Source organism: Delphinapterus leucas, chromosome 3 (genome assembly GCF_059928025.1).
Source record: "Delphinapterus leucas isolate spDelLeu-1000000601 "Yukka" chromosome 3, BTC_Dleu_Yukka2, whole genome shotgun sequence".
NCBI classification, from domain to species: domain Eukaryota; kingdom Metazoa; phylum Chordata; class Mammalia; order Artiodactyla; family Monodontidae; genus Delphinapterus; species Delphinapterus leucas.
Genome location: NC_143131.1, coordinates 118,874,935 through 118,899,063, shown reverse-complemented (window position 1 = coordinate 118,899,063; position 24,129 = coordinate 118,874,935). Strand labels below are relative to the sequence as shown.

The 24,129-nt window shown below is 44.0% G+C and overlaps 4 protein-coding genes across 4 annotated transcripts; all 4 read right to left on the bottom strand.

Annotated features, from left to right (window-relative positions):
• Positions 1-984: 984 nt before the first annotated feature.
• Positions 985-3,543, bottom strand: LOC111171192 (protocadherin alpha-11-like). Its single transcript, XM_089909386.1, has one exon. The coding sequence runs from the start codon at positions 3,519-3,521 to the stop codon at positions 993-995; it is 2,529 nt and encodes an 842-aa protein (XP_089765512.1). The 5' UTR covers positions 3,522-3,543; the 3' UTR covers positions 985-992.
• A 4,849-nt stretch (positions 3,544-8,392) lies between these two features.
• On the bottom strand, positions 8,393-11,135 carry LOC115803307 (protocadherin alpha-10-like). Its single transcript, XM_089909384.1, has one exon. It carries the CDS (start codon positions 10,996-10,998, stop codon positions 8,521-8,523), a length of 2,478 nt encoding a protein of 825 aa, XP_089765510.1. The 5' UTR covers positions 10,999-11,135; the 3' UTR covers positions 8,393-8,520.
• A 2,827-nt stretch (positions 11,136-13,962) lies between these two features.
• Positions 13,963-16,579, bottom strand: LOC111171220 (protocadherin alpha-10-like). The gene has a single exon (XM_022566845.2). It carries the CDS (start codon positions 16,515-16,517, stop codon positions 14,001-14,003), a length of 2,517 nt encoding a protein of 838 aa, XP_022422553.2. The 5' UTR covers positions 16,518-16,579; the 3' UTR covers positions 13,963-14,000.
• A 4,122-nt stretch (positions 16,580-20,701) lies between these two features.
• LOC111171205 (protocadherin alpha-9-like) lies at positions 20,702-24,129 on the bottom strand. The gene has a single exon (XM_022566832.3). It carries the CDS (start codon positions 23,433-23,435, stop codon positions 20,967-20,969), a length of 2,469 nt encoding a protein of 822 aa, XP_022422540.3. The 5' UTR covers positions 23,436-24,129; the 3' UTR covers positions 20,702-20,966.

The window sequence follows — 24,129 nt, the reverse complement described above, 5'->3', positions numbered from 1 at the left end:
GGGAATTTAAAATGTTAGATGAGGGAGTTGAGGTTAGCAGATGTAAGCCATTATATACGGAATGCATAAAAAAATGGGACTGACAGAGAACTATATTCAGTATCCTATGATACATAATGGAAAAGAATATAAATAAACATATATATATGTTTGAATCACTTTGCTGTACAGCAGAAATTAACACAACATTGTAAATCAACTATAGTTCAATTTTAAAATGTGAGATGAATGAAATTGATAAATGTCAATAGGCTTCACTTTGACAGAGTTAACTTCTTCTTTCCACATAAATCCAGAAACATAAGAAATAATGCCAGCTAGCATATATTGCAGATATTATAATCCTATATGCATGCCTTTAGCAAATTTGAATAACTTGATTGAGGAATATGAATGATTTTATTTGCCTAGTTACTTTGGAAGCATAAACCTGGAAGTTCTGTTTCAGTACATAGTACATAAATCTCTCCCCACTTCATGGAACAAAATTAAAAATGGACAGAACTTTTAGTTATATTATTTCAATGAAATAAGCATACTAGAACAAAAGGCTGCATTTTTTTACTGCAAGTAATATGGAAACAGGTTTTATCTTATTGGTAGAGGAAAAACTAAAGATTATTCAATGGACAATAAATGTTTAAAACCATAGAAAAAGAAAGGAAAACCCCTTCAAAACAAATTAAGAGAGTGTCAAAATTTTGATACAAGCCTGAAGTGAGAAAAGTCAGTGATCTAATAATGTGAAAATATCAAGACAAAAGCCTGTTAAAAAACAAAGAGGATAAGTAAAATTGAAATAATCCACAGTGATTATCTACACTACTGAGGGTTAGAGTTGAAATGAAGTGACACAGATCAAATAACAGGAAAGTCATTCTTACATTTTCTTAAACATGTTCTAACAAAACATTAGGAGAAATAGGATATTTATTGGCTAAACAACCTAATACCTCATATGATTAAAATTGTATATGTGTATCATTGGCATTTCACGAACAAACGTTGTTCTTTAAAATGATACTCAAAGTATAGAGCATCATTAAAAATTTTTTTGAAACAAACTGGAATTTAAAAAATTTTAACAGCGACTTCAAAAGGGGGGAATCTATAGAACTCACCTGCCCAGGGTGATTTGATCCTGCCTCCTGCCTTTCCTCTCCGACTTCTCTATCCAGACCGGGAGGAAGGCTGGGGCTGAAGGCCATGAGGTCTGTCTTGGGCGGCCCCTCCCCAGAGCACACCCTCTGCCGCCTCTGCTGCGAGTAAGACCAGCTCCCCACCGCGCTGGAGCACACCAGCGTGGGCTTCCCGGGCCCGCACGCGCCCTGGCTGGGCGGCGCCGAGCACCGCAGCGCCGTGTACAGCAGCAGCGTGAGCACCAACAGGCTGGACACCGCGCAGATGGCGATGATCAGGTACACGTTCACATCCACTAACGCCGTCTCCGCTCCAGCGGCGCCGGTCGACGCCCGCGAAGAGGCCTTGGGCGCCTGGCCGCTGTCCTCCAGCGACAGCAGCACGGTGGCCGTGGCCGTCAGCGCCGGCTCGCCGTGGTCCTTCACCAGCACCAGCAGGCGCTGGCGCGGCGCGTCCGCCTCGTCCAGGGCGCGCGTCGTGCTGATCTCGCCCGTGTACAGCCCCACGCGGAACGGGCTGTGCGCGGCACCCGCCGCCGGCTGCAGCTCGTACGACAGCCACGCGTTGTAGCCCGAGTCCGCGTCCACCGCGCGCACCTTCGCCACCACGTGGCCCGCGCCCACCGACCGCGCCACCAGCTGACTCAGTGCGCCCGCCCCGCCGCCCGGCCCGGGCAGCAGCAGCGCGGGCGCGTTGTCGTTCTCGTCCAGCACGAACACCTGCAGCGTCACGTTGCTGCCCAGAGGCGGCACGCCCGCGTCGCGCGCGCTCACCTGGAACTGCAGCAGCTCCAGCTCCTCGTGGTCCAGCGGCTGCAGCGCGTACACCTTGCCGCTCTCCGCGTGCACCGACACGTAGCTCGACAGCGCTCGCTCGCCCACCCGCCGCTCCACCAGCGAGTAGGACACCAGCGCGTTCTCCTGCGCGTCCGCGTCCCGCGCCGACACCGTGAAGATGTGGCAGCCGGGCGGGTTGTTCTCCTTCACGAACACCGTGTACTCGGGCTGCGCGAACGCGGGCGCGTTGTCGTTCACGTCGGCCACCTCCACGGACACGCTGGCTGTGGCCGACAGGGAAGGCGAGCCCCCGTCCCGCGCTGTAACCACCAGTTTATAGACAGACATGCTCTCGCGGTCCAGGGCGCTGTCCAGCACTAGTGAGTAATAGTTCTTGAACGTGGACATGATCTTGAAGGGGACGTTGGGCGTTAGAGAACAGATCACCTGTCCGTTGGCACCAGAGTCGCGATCAGATACACTGATCAGCGCAATGACCGTGCTTGGCTGAGTGTCCTCCCGCACTGGAAGAGACAGGGAAGTCACAGTGACTTCAGGGGCGTTATCATTGGCATCTAAGATTTCGACCCAGACTGTACAGTGACCTGCCATTGGGGGATTCCCCTTATCTGTAGCCTGTACATCAATTTCATAAACCTTGTTTTCTTCATAGTCTAAAGTTCCATTGACCCTTACTTCTCCACTGTTTTCATGTAGTGTAAATAAACGTTTTCCATTGGGCTTAATCGACATCAAGGAGTATGTCACCTCCCCGTTGACTCCTTCATCTTGATCTGTGGCGTTTAACTTTATCACAAGAGTTTCTTTAGCTGCGTTTTCCATCAATCTCACCTTGTATTCTGATTGTTCAAATTCCGGATCATTGTCGTTAATATCCAAGACGCGGACGAAGAGATGAACAGTGCCAGTGAGCTCCGGTTTCCCGCCGTCTGCAGCCGTTAATAGTAAATTAAGTTCCGCAGTTTTCTCTCTATCCAGAGACTTCTTTAATGTAAGTGACAGCCTTTTAGTCTGCTTACTATTTGTTGGTAATTCTAAAGAAAAGTGCTCATTTTGACTTAGTCTGTAGGTCAATTGAGCATTCTCTCCAATATCCGCATCAGAAGCTCCCTCTAGAGGAAAATGAGAGTCAGGTTGCTTAGATTCAGAAATCAGCAGCTTTTGTTCTCTGAGAGAGAACACCGGTGGATTATCGTTAATATCCTTTACTTCCACCTCCACATGGAACACCTGCAGCGGCCGGTCCACGATCACCTCCAGGTGGATGTTGCACTCCGCGCTCCGCCCGCACAGCTCCTCCCGGTCGATCCGAGAATTCACAAACAAAATGCCATTCTGCAGATTTACCTCCAGAAGGTCCCCGCGGCCTTTGGACGCCACCCGGAACAGGCGCGGCACCAGCTCCGCCAGCTCCAGCCCCAGGTCCTGGGCGATGCGGCCCACGAAGGTGCCGTGTTTGGCCTCCTCGGGAATGGAGTAGTAGACCTGGCCGCTGCCCGCCTCCCAGGCTGCGAGAAGCAGAAGCGACAGCAGCAGTCGCCCAGTGTCCAATCCCCTTCTTTCAGACGCGAACATTGCATACATTGACTTCCCAAATAAGATTCTTTACATTTACAGTACCATAGACTCCAGTTTTGGGTTAAAAATCTTACTGAATTTTTGAGAAGTTTCAAAGGATCCTTTAACGGTAGCATCCGGCATGATGGAGTCTTTAAATGCGGAGTTCCTGGCTGCTCAGACCAACCCTTGAATGAACTATTTCCTCCAAGTAAAGAGCGACACCTTGTGCCTGAAATTGTGAGTATTGTACACTACATCCAATACCACAGAATTTTACTTGAGAAAAAAATAAGTTCACGTGTTTCAAGCTATTTTACCCCCCAAATCATATTTCCAAAGTGCTTATTTGTGGAATAAAAATCAGATTTTAAGTCATATTGAAACTGATGGTATATGGAAAATGGCATTTTATTCTTGATTAACATCAAATTGAAATATTTGTTCCTATGTTTGATGTAGAGTTTTACAATTGAAAAAATTATGAAAAAATAAACTCAAACATTTCCTCATATAAAAATATCAAATTTGAATTGTTTTACTTCTAGTCACCCTTGTTACTTTGGCTGCTAGGAAACTCAAAGACAAATTTGAAGTTTTAATAACACTTCTTTAGTCTTTAAGTCTGCATATTGTGTTTTTATCTATGTGCACTTGCTTTCTACTTATATTTTTATTAGTTCTAATTCTTTATCATTATTTATATTTAATTGTGTTCCTGTTACAAACAACTTTATATGCATTGAAGAACAACAAGAAAAACAAAAATATACTTCAAATTTGGTAGTTTAAAACATAGAATTCATAAGAGAAAAGTCTATTGATGTAGATGAAACATATCTGGCATATATGCTTTCTCATGTAAGTTGCATTGCTAACAGTATAATAAGAGATATCAAAATGACACTTTATGTAATAGTGTCAATATATGAAAGAAGTAGTCTTTTAACTATAGAATGAACTTTTTACCATTCAATGAAATAAAAATCACCATGAAAATTTCTGTGCCATATTGGTATTTCCACTCACCAACATTGGCTTTTGTATATCTATCAAGTCATATTCATGAAAATAGCTGACCTATTTCTTCTTAAAAGAATTTTGGGTTTGAGATTGTAAGTTCATCCAAAACAAGGGAAATGACTTCTAATCACATTGCCTCTAAGTGCCTAATATTGTGCTAAAAAATCATAGAAAATAATCAAACAATTCAACCAAATGCTAAATGACCTTCCATGTTACTACCATTAACACTAATGGAAATTCGATTTCATAAAATACCAACTAGAAAATCAGAATTGTTGATGTGAGTTTTCATTGCCTGAAGTTGTAAATTAGTTACATGTCCTTCGTCTTTTCATATTACCTTGGGATTTACGGAGGAAAAAAGAGGGTACAGTGGAAGTTTAGAGTAGAAAGTGGTTCAGAATAAGTATCACTCTAGCTTGAGTATTTTGTTGTATGGTTTTAATGGTTCATGTCGAATCTAAAAATATTACAATGAAAAAATTACTAGTATATTTATTTGTATGTTAATATTTTCCTTTATCTTGAACACATACATATATTCTATTGCTAATTTCAAACCTTGTTTCATTTTTTTCAAATTTACTCTTTTCCCAATATTATTATTCTGCTAGAATTCTTTTTAAAGACAATTAAAAATTATTTCTTAAAAAACAAAAAAGCAGGCTCATCACCTTTTATGATACTGAATTCTGTTATGCATCTATAAAACAACCACTCATATGAGCCTCTTTTCAAAATATAACATTAGGCTAGATAACAGTAGGTTTAACATGATGTTCAAGGCCTGTCAGATTTATTTTGTAGAAGAAAGAAGCAACAGGCCTCCAACCACTTCATTATGGAAACTGGGGAATGAGATGTTATATGCAATGTGGAGTCTTTAAAGGCAGAGAAATAAACATGAGAAAGTTTACCCAAGGGAGATGATGATATTACATGTCTGAATTAAAACCAGTTGTTAATTTAGGAATTACTTTCCAGAAATGTGGTATTTTGCAAGTATATAAAGTGACATTGGATGAACACCAATTCATAAAAGAGTTTGATATATTGTATGAACCAATGACACGACTTTTGCACTTTGGCTGTGCTATTTCAGATATCACTATCTCAACTAGCTCCTAAAGAATAGACTATGATATCTTTGAACTCATCTTTGGGGATGGGCCTGAGATCCGGCAATAGGCTAATGCCAAGAAGTCACATCGATATAGTTGTTAACATTGATTTTGTAAGATTGATTGAAAAGGCTAAGGAACTTCGTGCCTGACCTTTTCTAAATCAATCTGGTTAGTCTTAAATTCCAGCTGTATGTCTTGATAGTCAAGTATTGGAGTGCATGGTTTAATGTTCTACCAGTCCTCATCATCCACTATTATTTCATAATAGGTCTAGTACTACTATTTATTGAAAACATTAAACAGAGAAATAGATCTTGAAGCCATTCTTGGAAACCCAGTAGGTTCTTCAAAATTAACAGATTAGAAGTACTGTCTACAAAACTGTAGAATATACGCAGTGATGTTCACTCTGTGCTATCAGGGCTTATTCAAGTCTACACAGTTATTTGATCACAGATCATTTGTTCAATTGGCACAAATCTCTCAGACAACAAGACTGAAGGAGTCTGAATCTTGAAAGACCCACACACTTTCAAAGATTTTCATGAGAAATATACACCTTTAAAGCTGTTATTGAAGTATACAATTTTGGAAACAATTATTGATCCTTCACTGATGTTCAGGATCCAAGAAATAATCATATTACCGCTTATATTTGTCAAAACATTATTCTTATTCACAGTGTAAAAAGAACAAGGTCATTTCCACATGTATTATTTGGCTTTGGTGTTCTGCAAGAACTTTGCAGACCTCAGTCTTCTGATTTTCCTCATATATTAAATGATTCTGCTTATTTATATCACTTCCAAACAACTGATCAATAGTCCTTATCAGACAACTCTTAATTATTTACCGATCAAATAACGTAAAAACCTATCTCAATGTGGCACTAAGACAAATGATAATGATGTCCATGAAACTTCTGAGAAAAAAAATCACTTAGCAACATAAAAAAATAAACATAAAAAAATCTTAATTCCTATCTCAGTTATGATATTGTACAAAGTTAACCATGAAGATAATCATGAAGGGTTTTTCTAAGCAAAACAGAAAGGAGGATTACTCTGTATACAGCTTGTGCTTGATTCTCCTAGCCAGAACTATGCCTCATCAGATAAAAGATTTACTCTAGAAAGTTCTACAATGAATAAAAGAATGGCTCTCAAATCTAAGAGATATGCATTTGAATATCATCTCCATCATGTACTAGCTGGATAGCAGTGGACAAGATAGATAAACATCTCAACATCTCTTATCTAATCTTTAGAACTTGGATAGTCAAATGTACTTTACAAGTTGTTATAAGACTTAAACGAAATTATGTATTTTAAGCCCTTCATGCCATATCTTACAAATAGAAATATCTCAAATAGTGGTGGTTGGTTATAATTAGTGACCAATGTTTACTCTTGTTCTATTCTGTAGCTATCAATGAAGAAAATTCCAGTACCATAAACTAGGATATGGCTTTTCCTTTTCTGAAGATTTCCTAATGTTCATCTTCATGGAAATCATCCTACATTCTAGGTAGAAAATAGCCTTCTCAGAATTTCTATTACTTTACCCTATCTATAACGTGGTTCTCCTCCCATATGTAAATATATCATATATAATTTATTTCTCCATTCAGTACAATTAAAGAATCTCTAATTTGTACATTTGAGCCAAAAAGAACAAAATAAACTTCCACATTATTTGATTCACACCCTTACAGCTCTAATTTCAAGTTCTCTGTGATATCTTTAAAGAAAACAATTCACATGAACATAGCATTGAGACAAAAAAAGAGTTTGTATCAATATATCTAAAGTACTCAATGTTAAAAACATTTTGAGTACACAATGTTAAATACTGAAATGTGATCAACAGCACCATTGTCAAACGGAAGTGCCTTTATATATATTCCATGACTGTTATGCTTAAATTATTTAGAGCAATGTTATTTTGAAGACCAGGCATCTTGGTGAATACAGGCAGAAGTATCACAATTCCCCTATATGGGAAGACCCTTTTGAACCTCAAAGCACAAAGAAGTGTGAATTTTCCCACTCTAAAATATTTTCATACAGCCTCATTACAGGTACCATGAATGGAAGAAATATAAGTACGGTCAATGCTCAAATAAATTTTCCAAATAAATTAGAAGATGGCAGAAATTAATGTGGAGGAGAGCACCAATGCATTCAACAGGCAACTAGCAAAATTGTCAATACATTAGAAAAAATTTTAAGTTGTCTATCTGAAGCAGCTGAAGACTATGAAGAAAATAAGTTTAAATTATGAGGGGATTAAAGACAAAAAAAGTAAAATCATTCCCAAAGGAAAGGCTAAAATTCTACCTACTTTCTCAAAGAAGCATGTCATTGATTATAAAGAAACAAAATCATTTATAAAATGAGGCCACCTTAACAGCCCATGCCCGTCAGTAATACACAAGCTTATAGATTATAGGAAGGTAAGAATGTACACATGTATAAACCCCCAAAAACCAAATTATGAATTGTTAGGGTAATTTTGAATGCATAAACATAATGCGTAGAGGACACCAAACAGAATAAGAAAATGAATAGGAAGAATGAACTTGCTGCAAAATTGAGAAGCAGAAGATTTGAGCCTCACCCACATCCTCCATTTCCCATCAGTGATCCTTGTCTCCTTCCTGACTGACTTAGCCTTGCTCATTTACAGGAAGCTTTAGCAGTCTATTTCATTTTTACTATTATTATTATTTCTCCAACTAAATAATATTCCCCGTATATTCAAGAAGACTGTGGTGAAAAGTAATAAAAATGGCTGTACTTCCATTGTGCTTTAGAAAAAACCATCGCAAGAAAAAGACAACAAATAACTGAAGCAATGGACTTAACAGTAATTTGTTAGTGAACTACTATGTGATTGACATTAAGAGGCATGATACATCTCAGAATTACTGTACTTACATTCTCGCAAAATTCCTGTTGGTCTCCAATATCTCCAGAATTCGAACCTGGAGGGACACTAGGGCTGAAGGCCATGAGGTCTGCCTTGGGCGGCCCCTCCCCAGAGCACACCCTCTGCCGCCTCTGCTGCGAGTAAGACCAGCTCCCCACCGCGCTGGAGCACACCAGCGTGGGCTTCCCGGGCCCGCACGCGCCCTCGCTGGACGGCGCCGAGCACCGCAGCGCCGTGTACAGCAGCAGCGTGAGCACCAACAGGCTGGACACCGCGCAGATGGCGATGATCAGGTACACGTTCACATCCACCAGAGCGGCCTCCGCGCCAGCGGCGCCGGTCGACGCCCGCGTAGAGGCCTTGGGCGCCTGGCCGCTGTCCTCCAGCGACAGCAGCACGGTGGCCGTGGCCGTCAGCGCCGGCTCGCCGTGGTCCTTCACCAGCACCAGCAGGCGCTGGCGCGGCGCGTCCGCCTCGTCCAGGGCGCGCGTCGTGCTGATCTCGCCCGTGTACAGCCCCACGCGGAACGGGCTGCGCGCGCCACCCGCCGCCGGCTGCAGCTCGTACGACAGCCACGCGTTGTAGCCCGAGTCCGCGTCCACCGCGCGCACCTTCGCCACCACGTGGCCCGCGCCCACCGACCGAGCCACCAGCTGGCTCAGCGCGCCCGCCCCGCCGCCCGTCCCGGGCAGCAGCAGCGCGGGCGCGTTGTCGTTCTCGTCCAGCACGAACACCTGCAGCGTCACGTTGCTGCCCAGAGGCGGCACGCCCGCGTCGCGCGCGCTCACCTGGAACTGCAGCAGCTCCAGCTCCTCGTGGTCCAGCGGCTGCAGCGCGTACACCTTGCCGCTCTCCGCGTGCACCGACACGTAGCTCGACAGCGCTCGCTCGCCCACCCGCCGCTCCACCAGCGAGTAGGACACCAGCGCGTTCTCCTGAGCGTCCGCGTCCCGCGCCGACACCGTGAAGATGTGGCAGCCGGGCGGGTTGTTCTCCTTCACGAACACCGTGTACTCGGGCTGCGCGAACGCGGGCGCGTTGTCGTTCACGTCGGCCACCTCCACGGACACGCTGGCCATGGTCGACAGAGAAGGCGAGCCCCCGTCCCTCGCGATCAGTACTAGAGCATATTCCGACACTGCCTCTCGGTCCAGGGCGCTGTCCAGCACTAGCGAATAGTAATTCTTGAAGGTGGACACCAGTTTGAAGGGGACTTGGGGTGTTAGTGAGCAGGTCACCCGCGCATTGCCACCGGCGTCATGGTCGGTTACACTGATTAGAGCGATGACAGTCCCCGGTGGAGCATCCTCTGGAATAGAGAGCAACAGTGACGTCACTAGCAACTCTGGGGCATTATCGTTGATGTCCAAGACTTCTATCAAGATTGTGCAGTGACCAAACATTGGGGGGTTTCCTTTGTCAACTGCTTCTATTTGAAGTTTCCATAATTTAATTTCTTCAAAATCTATTTTTCCATTCACTTTTATTTCTCCACTGTTTGAATCTATGCGAAAAGAGGCTTCTGTATTAGAGACATCAGTTGCAAAGGAATAAAGAATGTGGCCGTTTGAACCCTCGTCCAAATCCGAGGCGTTAAGTCTAATAACCAGTGTACCGTTTCTTGCATTTTCCAGTAATTTTATACGATAAACTGCTTTGTCAAACACTGGGGCGTTGTCATTTACATCCAGCACTGTGATGTTTAACTCTACAGTGCCTGTCAGCTCAGGTTTGCCCCCATCCGTTGCTTTGAGCACCAAGAGAAGCTCTGAAGTGACTTCCCTGTCTAAAGGTTTTTTTAGTACTAGTTCGAGCGGTGTTACCTGCTCGTCGTTGGTCGGTACTTCCAGAGAGAAATACTCATTGGGGCTCAGTCTGTAAGTCAGCAGAGCGTTGGCCCCGATATCTGCATCGGAGGCGCCCTCTAGTGAAAAATGAGAGTCAAGAGGCCTAGTTTCGGAAATAAAGAGATTTTTGTGTGTCGCTGGGAATACAGGCGGATTGTCGTTAATATCCTTTATTTCCACCTCCACATGGAACACCTGCAGCGGCCGGTCCACGATCACCTCCAGGTGGATGTTGCACTCCACGCTCCGCCCGCACAGCTCCTCCCGGTCGATCCGAGAATTCACAAACAAAATGCCATTCTGCAGATTTACCTCCAGAAGGTCCCCGCGGCCTTTGGACGCCACCCGGAACAGGCGCGGCACCAGCTCCTCCAGCTCCAGCCCCAGGTCCTGGGCGATGCGGCCCACGAAGCTGCCGTGTTTGGCTTCCTCGGGGACCGAATAATGGACCTGGCTGCTCCCTGTCTCCCATGCTGCGAGGAGCAGAAGCGAGTGAAGCAGGAGCCAGGCTCCCTGCCTCTCTGGTCCTGAAGTTAACATCGTGACTCGCTTCTGGTTAGTAAATAAACACTTCATGCGTAGAAATATGTAGTCCTTTTGAGACCTTCCTTCTGAGTCTTTGTTCCTGATATCCCAGCTGATCTTAACAATATGGGTGTGTTTATAGTCTATAAAGCACCGGAACAGTGGCGAGCCTTTCTGGTGCGAGAATAATCGTTATTATTTTTTTTTTTTTTTCGGTTAAAACAGTCCTCTCCTTGGAGAACAACGACATCCTGTGGCTTAAAGTGGAAGTGTGTTTATCGTTTGTACTTTCTTTCACTTATATTGCTTCTTTCGTGATTCCTTCATATTGGTCCATTGTGTGTGTGTGTGTGTGTGTGTGTGTGTAATTTTAATTCTTTCATTATATATTCTTTGTGTGTGACCACTAGCTCTTTAAAGGTGGTTCGGTTTTACAAATTAGAAGTCCAAGAAGAGTTTTATCTTGGATATGGGTATCTAAGAGAACGTATTAGAGCGCTATGTTATGTATTTGAACATGAAAAAAATCCATATATGTAGGTTATTAGCAATACAGTTTTTTAGACTTTTAGAAATAGATCATTTTTGAATGGCTCCTTATTAAGTTCACTCCATTGCTAACACTCTATAATGTTCTATTGCTTAATATTTATACTATGTAAATTATTCTAAACATTTAGTCCAATTGTGTAGAGGATAACTCAAAATACCAGTTCTCTAAGTTATCATCTCAACCTGAGGTTGTTTCAAACCCATGCTCATACGCAAGCTACTTATCAGTTTGTCCAAAAAACATATTTGCTTCGATGTTAATGAATTTACCAAGTACTGACTCCTGGAAATACAAAACATATTTACCTTTGTCTCATTTAAAAGTTTTTTTTTCAATTACTGTATGTGCTCAGGGTGAATGTTGTAGTTTCCAACCTGAAGGACAGTGTAAATTTGCATTATATTCATTGCTATTTGTAAAAGTAATTTCTTTCTACCCCCCACAAAAAAAAACCCACGGATGAGGAATCCAAGTTATATTTGTCACTTTGTTTATACCCATTCTATTCCAGAATGGGTTTAAGGAGATTAGGGTATCAAGAGTATTCTAAATCTCATTTAATCACTCAATTTTATTTTCTTGTTTTACTCAAATTTTTTTAAATGCTGAAATTTGCATAATTATTGATTGCATTAAAGTTTATCAGTGTTGTCTTAGAAAAATACTTTAATCCTGAATTTCCCTACTAAAAAAAATTATAAATGTTTACCCAAGGAAATCTTAGATTTTACGTAATAGCTACGGTCTTTATTTTAAACACATTTTAAAATAGTGATTCAATAATTAAATCTATGCCAAAGATTTACAGTTCTAACTACAGCTAGTTCTTTTATTAATTGTGGAAGCCATAAGTTCAAGACCAACATATTTACCTAAAGAAGAGAAGGAAAAATTTTAGCACGTGGGGGTGGCTAAATTTGAGAAAAAGACATGACTAGGAAATAAACCTCCTCATGTTTGCTGATTGAAATACTTCATTCCCTTTAGGAATGACTCCATGCTGTAGGTCCATTCTATTTTTGCTTTTAAGAATTCCTTCAGGGCTTCCCTGGTGGCACAGTGGTTGAGAGTCTGCCTGCCAATGCAGGGGACTCGGGTTCGTGCCCCGGTCCGGGAAGATCCCACATGCTGCGCAGCGGTTGAGCCCGCAAGCCATGGCCGCTGAGCCTGCGCATCCGGGGCAAAAAAAAAAAAAAAATTCCTTCACTAATTAAGTACATATGAGAGATAGTTTTTAAAGCTCCTACGTTCCAAGGCTATCATATAGCTAATTACTACAGTATACCAATAAACCTATGGGTTCATTACTCTTTTTTTTCCCCCCCACCACGCAGCATGTGGGATCTTAGTTCCCCAATCTGGGATCGAACTCCTCACCCCCTACAGTGGAAGCGCAGAGTTTTAACCACTGGACCACTAGGGAAGTCCCTCTCACCTTGAAACAAGGTATCACAAATACTATGCTGCCAAGAGCAAAGGAATATTCATGATTAGTCTCATTTTAATGCCATCTAATAAAGAGCGTGTTAAATATGTTTATAAAAATAAGAAGTTTTAAAAGAAATGGGCTAACTCCTTTTTTTGTCAAGAATGTTAAAAGCAATCCTTGATTTGGGAAAATTTATGGTTTCATCCTAAAATTTCAGTCATTCTGAATTGAATTAAACTGTCTACAAAGGTTTTTTAAAATATTTATGTTAATAACAGAGCCAGTGGCAGACATTATCCGACTAAACTCAGTAAAAAAGAAAAAAAAGTTAAAAACTAAAATAAAAATTCAAAAAAACATTTAAAATTCAAAACACTTAATTTAATTCCGTAGATTAGGACTTTTTAAAATGGTAATCTTCCAGTCTACATAATCTACTATTAAGAATAAAGTGTAGGGCTTCCCTGGTGGCACATTGTTTGAGAGTCCGCCTGCCAATGCAGGGAACACGGGTTCGTGCCCCGGTCTGGGAGGATCCCACATGCCGCGGAGCGGCTGGGCCCGTGAGCCATGGCCGCTGAGCCTGCGCGTCCGGAGCCTGTGCTCCGCAACGGGAGAGGCCACAACAGTGAGAGGCCCGCGTACCACCAAAAAAAAAAGAATAAAGTGTAAACACTGAAGCTCTAGTATGCATTATGTTATGTTGCACTACACATTCTGTACTTAGGGAGCAAAAACCACATTTTCATCGTGAAGGAAATTGATTGTAGCAGGTTTTTGTTACTGTAGCAAGGTTATTTCAATTTTTAGATTTAAAAATTAAATAAAATTATAAAGTACTAATCTGACAAATATTTGTAAAATAAAAAATAGTGTATGAAAAAAATAAAAATCTTCAACCGACATCAAATATTTATATTGGAAAATATAAATGAATTGAGAAAAATGGCATATATTAAAAATTGAAGTATTCAGCAAAAGTTGATGCACAAGGTACTGTATATAGAATATAAAGTGAACTTTTAGAATAAACTATATTACAAATGGAATTACTAAGGAATATTTGAGGAATTATATAAATACATGATATTTAGACAAAGAATGAAGGTATTCCAAGATACATATTTGAGGGGGAAAGCGGTGAAATAAAATATTCACGAAGCAAACTATAAAAATTGAAAAGCAATAACCCACCTTGCTAGAGTGGTTGCCTCCAGTAGACTGTTCTTCCCCTTCTACGTCTGGTAGTGGACACGGCGTAAGACTGGGGCTGAAGGCCATGAGATCTGCCTTGGGCGGCCCCTCCCCAGAGCACACCCGCTGCCGCCTCTGCTGCGAGTAAGACCAGCTCCCCACCGCGCTGGAGCACACCAGCGTGGGCTTCCCGGGCCCGCACGCGCCCTCGCTGGGCGGCGCCGAGCACCGCAGCGCCGTGTACAGCAGCAGCGTGAGCACCAACAGGCTGGACACCGCGCAGATGGCGATGATCAGGTACACGTTCACATCCACCAGAGCGGCCTCCGCGCCAGCGGCGCCCGTCGACGCCCGCGAAGAGGCCTTGGGCGCCTGGCCGCTGTCCTCCAGCGACAGAAGCACGGTGGCCGTGGCCGTCAGCGCCGGCTCGCCGTGGTCCTTCACCAGCACCAGCAGGCGCTGGCGCGGCGCGTCCGCCTCGTCCAGGGCGCGCGTCGTGCTGATCTCGCCCGTGTACAGCCCGACGCGGAACGGGCTGCGCGCGCCACCCGCCACCGGCTGCAGCTCGTACGACAGCCACGCGTTGTAGCCCGAGTCCGCGTCCACCGCGCGCACCTTCGCCACCACGTGGTCCGCGCCCACTGACCGAGCCACCAGCCGGCTCAGCTCGCCCGCCCCGCCGCCCGTCCCGGGCAGCAGCAGCGCGGGCGAGTTGTCGTTCTCGTCCAGCACGAACACCTGCAGCGTCACGTTGCTGCCCAGAGGCGGCACGCCCGCGTCGCGCGCGCTCACCTGGAACTGCAGCAGCTCCAGCTCCTCGTGGTCCAGCGGCTGCAGCGCGTACACCTTGCCGCTCTCCGCGTGCACCGACACGTAGCTCGACAGCGCTCGCTCGCCCACCCGCCGCTCCACCAGCGAGTAGGACACCAGCGCGTTCTCCTGAGCGTCCGCGTCCCGCGCCGACACCGTGAAGATGTGGCAGCCGGGCGGGTTGTTCTCCTTCACGAACACCGTGTACTCGGGCTGCGCGAACGCGGGCGCGTTGTCGTTCACGTCGGCCACCTCCACGGACACGCTGGCTGTGGCCGACAGGGAAGGCGAGCCCGCGTCCCGCGCTGTCACCACCACCTCATAGTTCTCCAAGCTCTCTCGGTCCAGGGCGCTGTCCAGCACCATCGAATAGTAATTCTTGAAGGTGGACACCAGTTTGAAGGGGACATGAGGTGTTAATGTGCAGGTCACCTGCCCGTTGGCGCCAGAGTCACGGTCGGACACGCTGATTAAGGCGATGACGGTGCCCACGTAAGCGTCCTCTCGCACCGGAAGAGCCAAAGAAGTGACAACCACCTCAGGTGAATTATCGTTTTCATCCAGGATTTCCACTAGGACAGTGCAGTGACCAACCATAGGTGGGTTTCCTTTATCTGTAACATCTACATGAATTTCGTAAGTATTACTATCCTCAAAGTCAATAGCATCGTTTACTCTTATTTCTCCTGTGCTTTCATTCATTAGAAATTTCCTTCTTGTGCTGGGTGGGACCAAAGAGCTAAACGAATATATTATTTCCTTATTTATCCCTTCATCCACATCAGAAGCATTTAGCCAGATGACTAATGTTTGGTTCGCTGAATTTTCATACATCTTAACTTCATAAACGGATCGGTCACATAGAGGTGCATTATCATTGGCGTCTAACACCAGGATCAGCAGAGTAACAAATCCCATCAGTTCGGGTTTGCCTCCATCAGTTGCCGTTAATAACAACTGAAGCTGAGGATTTTCTTCACGATCCAGCAGTTTTCGTAGAACAAGCACTGGAAATTTGCCTTTGTCCTTTTTGTTTATAATATCAAGAGTGAAAAAGTCATTTGGACTGAGTCTGTAAGTAAGCATTGCGTTCTCTCCGATATCCGCATCAGATGCACCTTCTAGAGGAAATCGAGAGTCAAGCAGTCGAGATTCGTAAATTGAGAGCTTTTGTTCTGAGACAGAGAAGACCGGCGGGTTGTCATTAATGTCCTTCACCTCCACCTCCACATGGAACACCTGCAGCGGCCGGTCCACGATCACCTCCAGGTGGATGCTGCACTCCACGCTCCGCCCGCACAGCTCCTCCCGGTCGATCCGAGAATTCACAAACAAAATGCCATTCTGCAGATTTACCTCCAGAAGGTCCCCGCGGCCTTTGGACGCCACCCGGAACAGGCGCGGCACCAGCTCCTCCAGCTCCAGCCCCAGGTCCTGGGCGATGCGGCCCACGAAGGTGCCGTGTTTGGCTTCCTCCGGGAGCGAGTAATGGACCTGGCTGCTCCCTGTCTCGCAGGCTGCAATGAGCAGAAACGAGAGAAGCAGGCGCTGGGTTCTCTGCCTGATAGGTCTGTAGACCAACATCACAACTTTCTCCTGTTTTACAAATCAGTGACTCGGCGTCCAGAACACACCCACCGCTCCGATTTTTTCTATTCGATTTCTTGCATCCAATTTTATTGAAATGGCTGAGATCTCCGAATGTAGCTCTTTCCTAGTCCTTGAGAAACAGGATCATGCCTTTGTTCTGAAAAGCCATTTTGTGGAAGACAGCGACACCCGGTGGCTTAATGTGTAAGTACAATTCCATGAGTTTAACAACTCTTGTTCCTATCTTTTCATTCTATTTTCACATATTTGGGTCTCTATGGACTTTCAAAGACTCACATTACGTTTCTTTTATATATAATAATAATCATTGTCGATACGTAGTGCCGCATTTTTCTTGAGTGGAAAATCACAGAGAAGTAATTCCTTCCCTAACCATGATTGTCTTTAGCTGAATTTGAAAACACGCTTAATATTTGTATAATACTGAGTGTACTAGCATTTTGTTGGATAACAAATTTAAGTCTCTTCAACTTCTAAACCTTAATTCACTTCTCCTTGTCATTATTTTGATATTAAATAAACCTTATTTAGACACTAATCTCAAGCATCAGTTCTCTGTGAGGTATTTGCAACTTCTAAATGCCAATCATCACTAGAATGTAGAGAGATCACAGGCTTCAACATCAGAAATTCCTCTCCTCTGATTCCTAGTCTCCAACTTACTAGTGTGTGACTTGGGGAAAATAATTTAACCTATCTCCGTCTCAGTTTTCACTTTCATAACATTCATAACATATTAATAATAATATGGTGGTTGCATGAATTATGATATATTAAGTGCCTAGTATAATACCTCAAGGAGAGTGAGTTCTTCATAAATGGCAGTTGTTCTCAGGGCTCACTTTAGCCACATTAGTTTCATAATGCTCAAGACCAAAATTGGCTCTTTGGATAAAACGATTACCTATAGAACGGTGTCACCCTATAAAGCCTTTACATATTGCTGCTGCGCAGGCCGAGTGGTGTTCCTGTCTTTAAGAAGACAGAAAAGTGCTTTTATTGAGAAATTAGTTATACAGGGGAAGTTTCACTTTTTTATACACATCTTACATGGGCAAAAAGAATCTTAATTTTGATTCACAATAATTAAAAATTTATGATTTCCAATTTCAGAGACAACTAATTTCATCTTTGTTATATTTATGTTTTTCAAATACCCCAAATATACAGTTTTGGCATTATCTAATAATTTTATAAGTGTCAAAGTTTTTCATCACCTGCAGTAAAAAATACTTTCTCTCAAAATTCTTGGAATCAAATATTCAGTAACTGAAATTCTCCATTAATATATCTATGGTGGACTTCCTGGGTGGTCCAGTGGTTAAGACTCCACGCTTACAGTGAAGGGGGTTCGGGTTCAATCCCTGGTCGGGGGAACTAAGATCTTGTATGCCTCGCGGTGCAGGCAATAAAAGGCTACTGATAAAAGTTGAAGTTTCTCTTTTTCAAAAAAAAGGAAAACTGGGCTTCCCTGGTGGCGCAGCTGTTGAGAGTCCGCCTGCCGATGCAGGGGACACGGGTTCGTGCCCCTGTCCGGGAAGATTCCACATGCCGCGGAGCGGCTGGGCTGGTGAGCCATGGCCACTGAGTCTGCGCGTCCGGAGCCTGCGCGTCCGGAGCCTGTGCTCCGCAACGGGAGAGGCCACAACAGTGAGAGGCCCGCGTATCGCAAAAAAAAAAAAAAAAAAAAAAAAAAAAAGGAAAACTTACTGATGGGAGGTTTTGTCTTAACCAAAGGTTAATTTCTTACTTTAATTATTTTTTTAAAGAAGTTAATAATTTTGAACTCTGAAAAATAGAACATTTATAGAATAAATAAGAAAATTTACAGGAATGAGGGTCACTTGATTCATCGATGTATGTGTGCTTCTAACTTCTGTTTTTATACTTCTCTACTCCTTTAGAATGATTCTAGGGTCAAAGTCTCTTCATATTCTGATTTTAAGGGTTACATTTCTTATACAGCATGAATTAAAATGTAATGAGTTAATCTATCCACCCACAATAGCAATGTTCAGTGTAAGCTACTATCTGGAGTCTAAAAATAAGTTTATCATTGATTAATCATCTCAACACAAGGCAATGATATAAACTAAATTCCATTGCTGTTAATGAGCATTTTTAACCAGGTAATAACATAAATGTCCCAATACAAATCTCCAATAATGAATGAAAAGTAGTGTAGTTAAATTATATCCTGTCAAACAATAGGAATTTGCTTTGCCAAGCAACTCAATAGGGCTATAGCCTCTAAAACTTCAGTTGGATAAGAATCACCTGGAATGCTTGTTAAAATGCAAATTTGCCAATACCTCTTATTTCAGAAACTTGAGGTGGTATCTGGGAAGCAGAATGTTCAATAAGGACCCCAGATATTGCTAAAGCAGTTAGCATTGTCAGGCCTGAGGATAGGCTGACCATAAAAACCAGTTTGCCTGAAATATGCTCTATGTCTGTCTGTGGTCTTGTATACATTTGTATAGTGCCCCTTTCACTCTCAAAAGTGTCTGAGATTGAGTCATAACTTAGTTAGCCCTATCTAGAAACTACAGTTAACAGACTGGCATAGGGGAGCTTCATTATTGGTCTCATGATTCTGGCTTGAATTGAGCAATGAAGTGTCTTCCAAGCTCTCACCTCTCTATTTTGGACTTCCCAGCTGTTTTTAATCCTGAATTTCCTGAATCCCAGTGTGCTCATGCTTCCTGATGACCCAAAAGATAAATTCATTACTAAGATGTTCACTGGTCTTCTGAAAATTTGCATACAATGATAGCCCATATTCTGGGAGAGAATAAAGATTAGTATAAGGGACTTATTACCAATTATATCAATGCAGCCATCAATAATAAAGAGTAAAATGTTTAATTATAAAATATGTAGTAAGTACTTAATGAATAATACTAGTTCTAAGATACTAGAGGAGCAGTGGCAGTTTTTTGGGGGGGAAGCAAATGACACTTCTAGCATCCCTTAATACATATAACATAATCAAATACCTGGGCCCAAGTACAAGTGGCATATGGAACCTGAAAAAGTACAAGGACAGAGATATTTGAAGGTATAAGTCTGGATTTAAGGTGAGTTGTGCCAACAGACATAGGTTTTATGACAAGAGTTCAGAGAATATTCAAGTTTTGCAAGAAATAAAATGGGAAAAAAATAGATTGCTTTGTAGCATAAACCAAACGTGTCATTTGGAGAGAAACAAAGTACTGAAATATTTAAGTGATTTTTACTTGCATGTGCCTGGTTACATTGTGGCTCTATTCTCAGTCCACTCTGACTTGCTCTGTTGAATTTTCAATTAAGAAATGCCTTGTAAAATACCTGACATGATAAAAAATAAAATAAAACCCCTGAGTAGAAATATAAAACACATTACAAAAATGCAATGTAAGAATAAAGGAAGTTTTTAAGATATAAATTAGAAAACAAAACGAATGCTTGGACTAAAGATAGAGTGTGGAAAACCACCAATTTGAAACTTGCAAACCATAATCCAGGAAATGTAAGTTTAGCTTGTAGTGACTTTAAAGGTGCACAATCTCATCTCCAGATTTCTGTCTTTTGGAATACTGAGAGAAAAAGTAAATCCTCATGTAAACTGGTCAAGTTCCAGACAACAATTTCAAGAGAATTCAAAGTGTGAAATATGGGTATATCTTTAATGCCCCAGCATTATATTACTAAAAGAAAATTTCGATAAAAGGAGAAAGTCTTCTTCAGGAAAGAAAGTACCTTTCAGGGAGTATTTTCTTCAATATCAGATAAAACATGAATTTCAAAAAAACTTCTATGCGTAGAAAAAATTCTCAATCAACATTTTTTTATGAGCTACACTGTCAGACAATGGATAGAAACATTTTGAACAAGTGGGAATAAGAGTTATATTTGAAACAATTATTGTCAACATTAAATTCCTAAAGTAAAGCAACTGTTTTCTAGGTATATTGGAAGTTGCTTACTGAAGTTACAGACACTAACTAGTGCTGACCGCCGTGTCTCCAGAAAGGTAGGAAACTATAAGTTGACAAGGGAAGAGTGACTGCATATTATCTGCTATGGGGTTGTTTAAAAACAATATAATTAGACTAAACTACCATGCTTACTTTAGAAATAAATTATCATTTGATAGAGTGGTGTTGCAGTTAATGTGTAATGACTAAATTTGTTTTCACCTAATAGTTTTCAGGTCGGTGGCAGCAATTAATCAGGAATTCAATATGACTCCCACAACAGGTTTTAAATAAAATGGATTCGGCTCTAATATAAATGTCTGTTCAGTGTATGGTTTATAATAATTCTCAACTAGAAGTCGAAGCAAAAGTCAGTTACAAAGTTAAGGTTCACTTTCCGGAAATAAAATTAAACATCCTGGCAGAACTAGAAAAACTTGGATAAAAATTATTTAAAAGTATCTTATAGGATAATTAAAATATTTTGCAAGACTAAATGAATACATACATAAAAAAACAAAATATTAGAGCAACCCACCTTCCCAGAGGAGTCCAAAGAAGCTTGTGGGTCTCCAGTTCCATCTACAGATCCAGGACACGGAGGTAGGCTGGGGCTGAAGGCCATGAGATCTGCCTTGGGCGGCCCCTCCCCAGAGCACACCCGCTGCCGCCTCTGCTGCGAGTAAGACCAGCTCCCCACCGCGCTGGAGCACACCAGCGTGGGCTTCCCGGGCCCGCACGCGCCCTCGCTGGGCGGCGCCGAGCACCGCAGCGCCGTGTACAGCAGCAGCGTGAGCACCAACAGGCTGGACACCGCGCAGATGGCGATGATCAGGTACACGTTCACATCCACCAGAGCGGCCTCCGCGCCAGCGGCGCCCGTCGACGCCCGCGAAGAGGCCTTGGGCGCCTGGCCGCTGTCCTCCAGCGACAGCAGCACGGTGGCCGTGGCCGTCAGCGCCGGCTCGCCGTGGTCCTTCACCAGCACCAGCAGGCGCTGGCGCGGCGCGTCCGCCTCGTCCAGGGCGCGCGTCGTGCTGATCTCGCCCGTGTACAGCCCGACGCGGAATGGGCTGTGCGCGCCACCCGCCGCCGGCTGCAGCTCGTACGACAGCCACGCGTTGTAGCCCGAGTCCGCGTCCACCGCGCGCACCTTCGCCACCACGTGGCCCGCGCCCACCGACCGAGCCACGAGCTGACTCAGCGCTCCCGCCCCGCCGCCCGGCCCGGGCAGCAGCAGCGCGGGCGCGTTGTCGTTCTCGTCCAGCACGAACACCTGCAGCGTCACGTTGCTGCCCAGAGGTGGCACGCCCGCGTCGTGCGCGCTCACCTGGAACTGCAGCAGCTCCAGCTCCTCGTGGTCCAGCGGCTGCAGCGCGTACACCTTGCCGCTCTCCGCGTGCACCGACACGTAGCTCGACAGCGCTCGCTCGCCCACCCGCCTCTCCACCAGCGAGTAGGACACCAGCGCGTTCTCCTGCGCGTCCGCGTCCCGCGCCGACACCGTGAAGATGTGACAGCCGGGTGGGTTGTTCTCCTTCATCAGCACCGTGTACTCGGGCTGCGCGAACGCGGGCGCGTTGTCGTTCACGTCGGCCACCTCCACGGACACGCTGGCTGTGGCCGACAGCGAAGGCGAGCCCCCGTCCCTCGCGGTCACCACCACTTCATAGTTTGCCACCCTCTCGCGGTCCAGGGCGCTGTCCAGCACCAGCGAGTAGTAATTCTTGAAGGTGGACACCAGTTTGAAGGGGACATGAGGCATCACGGAACAGGTCACCTGTCCATTTGCACCTTCGTCTCGGTCAATAACGCTGATCAGGGCAATGATTGTCCCCAGCTGTGCGTCCTCTTTGACAGGGAGCCAGAGCGTTTTGATAATCAACTCTGGAGCAAAGTCGTTAGTGTCCACAACTTCCACAAGAACTGTACAGTGACCAGCCAGGGGTGGGAGGCCTTTATCGATCGCCTCTACTGGAATTTTGTAGGCTTTACTTTCTTCAAAATCTATATGTCCTGTTACTATAATCTTCCCACTTAGGGGGTCTATGTAGAACTTAAATTTTATATCTGGAGAAACGTCACTAGAGAATGAGTAAATAATATCCCCATTCAAGCCTTCGTCTAAATCTGAGGCGTTAAGTTTAATTACGAACGTTGCATTGGGAACGTTTTCTGGTAATTTCACCGCATAGAGTGTCCTGTCGAAAGCTGGGGCGTTGTCATTGGCGTCCAGCACTTTGACGAGTAACTGAACTGTGCCAGTCAGCTCAGGTTTGCCTCTGTCAGTGGCCGTGAGCACTAAATGAAGTTCCGGAGATTCTTCCCTGTCTAAAGGTTTTCGTAATACAAGTCCCAGAGGCTTTACCTGTTGGTCGGTGGTTGGTACGTCCAGAGAGAAATACTCATTGGAGCTCAGCCTGTAAGTCAACAGAGCGTTCTCCCCGATATCTGCATCGGAGGCGCCCTCTAGTGGAAACCGAGAGTCAAGCGGCCTGGATTCCGCGATAAACAGATTCCTTTGTGTTCCGGGGAACACAGGAGGATTGTCGTTAATGTCCTTCACCTCCACCTCCACGTGGAACACCTGCAGCGGCCGGTCCACGATCACCTCCAGGTGGATGCTGCACTCCGCGCTCCGCCCGCACAGCTCCTCCCGGTCGATCCGAGAATTCACAAACAAAACGCCGTTCTGCAGATTTACCTCCAGAAGGTCCCCGCGGCCTTTGGAATCCAACTGGAACAAGCGGGGCACCAGCTCCGCCAGCTCCAGCCTTAGGTCCTGGGCGATGTGGCCCACGAAGGTGCCGTGTTTGGCCTCCTCCAGGACTGAGTAGTGGACCTGGCTGCTCCCGGTCTCCCAGGCTGTGAGAATGATAAACAGTAGCAGTAGATCCCGGTCCCCTTGGTCGCCTCGACTTGAGTACAACATTTCAAATACTCGATCTTTTTTATAGTTAGCGAAAAATTTTTCAAAACTAGGGGAAATCTTCTGATTCCTTCAGTCCCACCCTGCTGTGTTCGTCACTGTTCTGCCCTAGGAGACTATAAAAGACCGGACTGTCTTTCCAAAGCCTAAAAGATGGCTTTGAATCAGAGAATTTCTCAGCCAAGAGTGACATCACGTGGCCCCAAAAGTAAGTACATATTCTATGAATAAACATTTCGCCATTATCCTGCAAAGTTTTGTTTCATTCTCTGAATTTTTTCTTAATCGTTGATGAAATAGAGAAGGACATTTCTCTTGTTGGAAGCATTCATGTGAAATAAGTGCAGCTAAATGTTTAGTATAAACCAAAACTGTGGCTTTCTGTTACCTGAGGAAACTAAACTCTCCACACAATTTAAAAATAATCACAGAAATGAAGTGAGAATTAAAATGATCAGTTAAACAACCAGGGATTTTAAATTGGAAAATTCTTTTGTTCTGTAATTCAGGATCTCCCACATACGTAGACTTAGGATTCTGCCTAGAAGAATTCGATGACTCACTGTTCCTAGGGTCTCTAGGAGAGCAGAAATCTACTGATGAAAAAGAAACTTGCTCATGTCTGAAAAAAAATAAATCTAGAAAACTGAGCAACAAATTGAAGTATTTTCTTAAGTAATTTTATGAATTGAATATA